General features: G+C 65.0%; 1 protein-coding gene across 1 annotated transcript; it reads right to left on the reverse strand.

Annotated features, from left to right (window-relative positions):
- Positions 1-310: 310 nt before the first annotated feature.
- Positions 311-1,307, reverse strand: LOC123577324 (olfactory receptor 226-like). Its single transcript, XM_045439407.1, has one exon. It carries the CDS (start codon positions 1,305-1,307, stop codon positions 351-353), a length of 957 nt encoding a protein of 318 aa, XP_045295363.1. The 3' UTR covers positions 311-350.

Consider the following 1,307-nt stretch of genomic DNA (forward strand, 5'->3'; position numbering starts at 1 on the left):
ACCTGGCCCCCCACTCTTGCATGATGTGGGGGGCGGGGGTGTCCCCACCTGGAGCGGGGGTAACTGGTACTCTGCAGCGGTTGTAAAGTGTCCCAGGATGCTACCTTGTGTGGCACCCGGAGAGGGTCAGGGTTGGGGGCTCCACACAAGGCGTCTGTTCCAGGCATTGGGAAGGGGTGAGCCAGGTTGGGGTGGTCACCAAACCTGTGTCCTGGGCAGGCACCACTCAGACGAGGGACAGGAAGGACTCTGCCTTCGGCCCCTCACCCCACCGGAGCCACTCAGGAGACAAACCGGAGACACAGAGGTCTGGAGCAGGTCTGAGGGAGCGCGAGGTCCCGGGGAGGCCCCTAGGACGGGGCACCCAGGGCCCGGGCCACCCTCTGCACTGCCTTGCGTAGGGCCCCCTTGACCTCCTGGTTCCGCAGGCAGTAGATGATGGGGTTGAGCAGGGGCGTGAGCACCGTGTAGACCACGGACACCACCTTGTTGAAGTCAAAGGAGTAGATGGCGCGTGGCCGGGCGTAGATGAAGAGGGAGGCGGAGTAGAAGATGACCACCACGGCCAGGTGCGAGGCACAGGTGGAGAAGGCCTTGCGCCGGCCGGCGGCGGACGGGATGCGCAGCACGGTGCCGAGGATGGAGGCGTACGAGAAGATGGTGAGCTGCAGCGGCCCCAGCAGGATGAGCAGAGCCAGGAGGAAGTCGACCAGCTCCGCCACGGACACGTCGGAGCACGCGAGGCTCAGCAGGGGGGACACGTCGCAGAAGAAGTGGTTCATGACGTTGGGGCCACAGTAGCCCAGGCGCGAGATGAAGAAGACCTTTCCCAGGGAGACGGTGAAGCCCGAGAGCCAGGAGCTGGCGGCCAGGAAGCTGCAGAGGCCGGGGCTCATGATGGCCGGGTAGCGCAGGGGGCTGCAGATGGCCACGTAGCGGTCGTAGGCCATGACGCCCAGGAGTGTGCACTCGGTGCAGGCCAGCGCCAGGAAGAAATACAGCTGCGTCATGCAGCCCATGAAGGAGATGCGTCGGAACTGGGGCTCCGCCAGGCTGAGCAGCATCTTGGGCACGGTGACGGAGACGTACCACACCTCCAGGAAGGACAGGTTGCTGAGGAAGACGTACATGGGCTTGTGCAGCTGGGGGCTGACCCGGATCACGGCGACGACGACCACGTTCTCCGTGACGGTCAGCACGTAGGCCAGCGTGAACAGCACCGCCAGGCACACGTGGAGGCCCAGCGAGCCCGAGAAGCCCACCAGGATGAACTCTGTCACCTCCGAGCGATTGTCCCCGAAGGGCAT

The sequence above is a fragment of the Leopardus geoffroyi genome, chromosome D2 (genome assembly GCF_018350155.1).
Source record: "Leopardus geoffroyi isolate Oge1 chromosome D2, O.geoffroyi_Oge1_pat1.0, whole genome shotgun sequence".
Taxonomy (NCBI): domain Eukaryota; kingdom Metazoa; phylum Chordata; class Mammalia; order Carnivora; family Felidae; genus Leopardus; species Leopardus geoffroyi.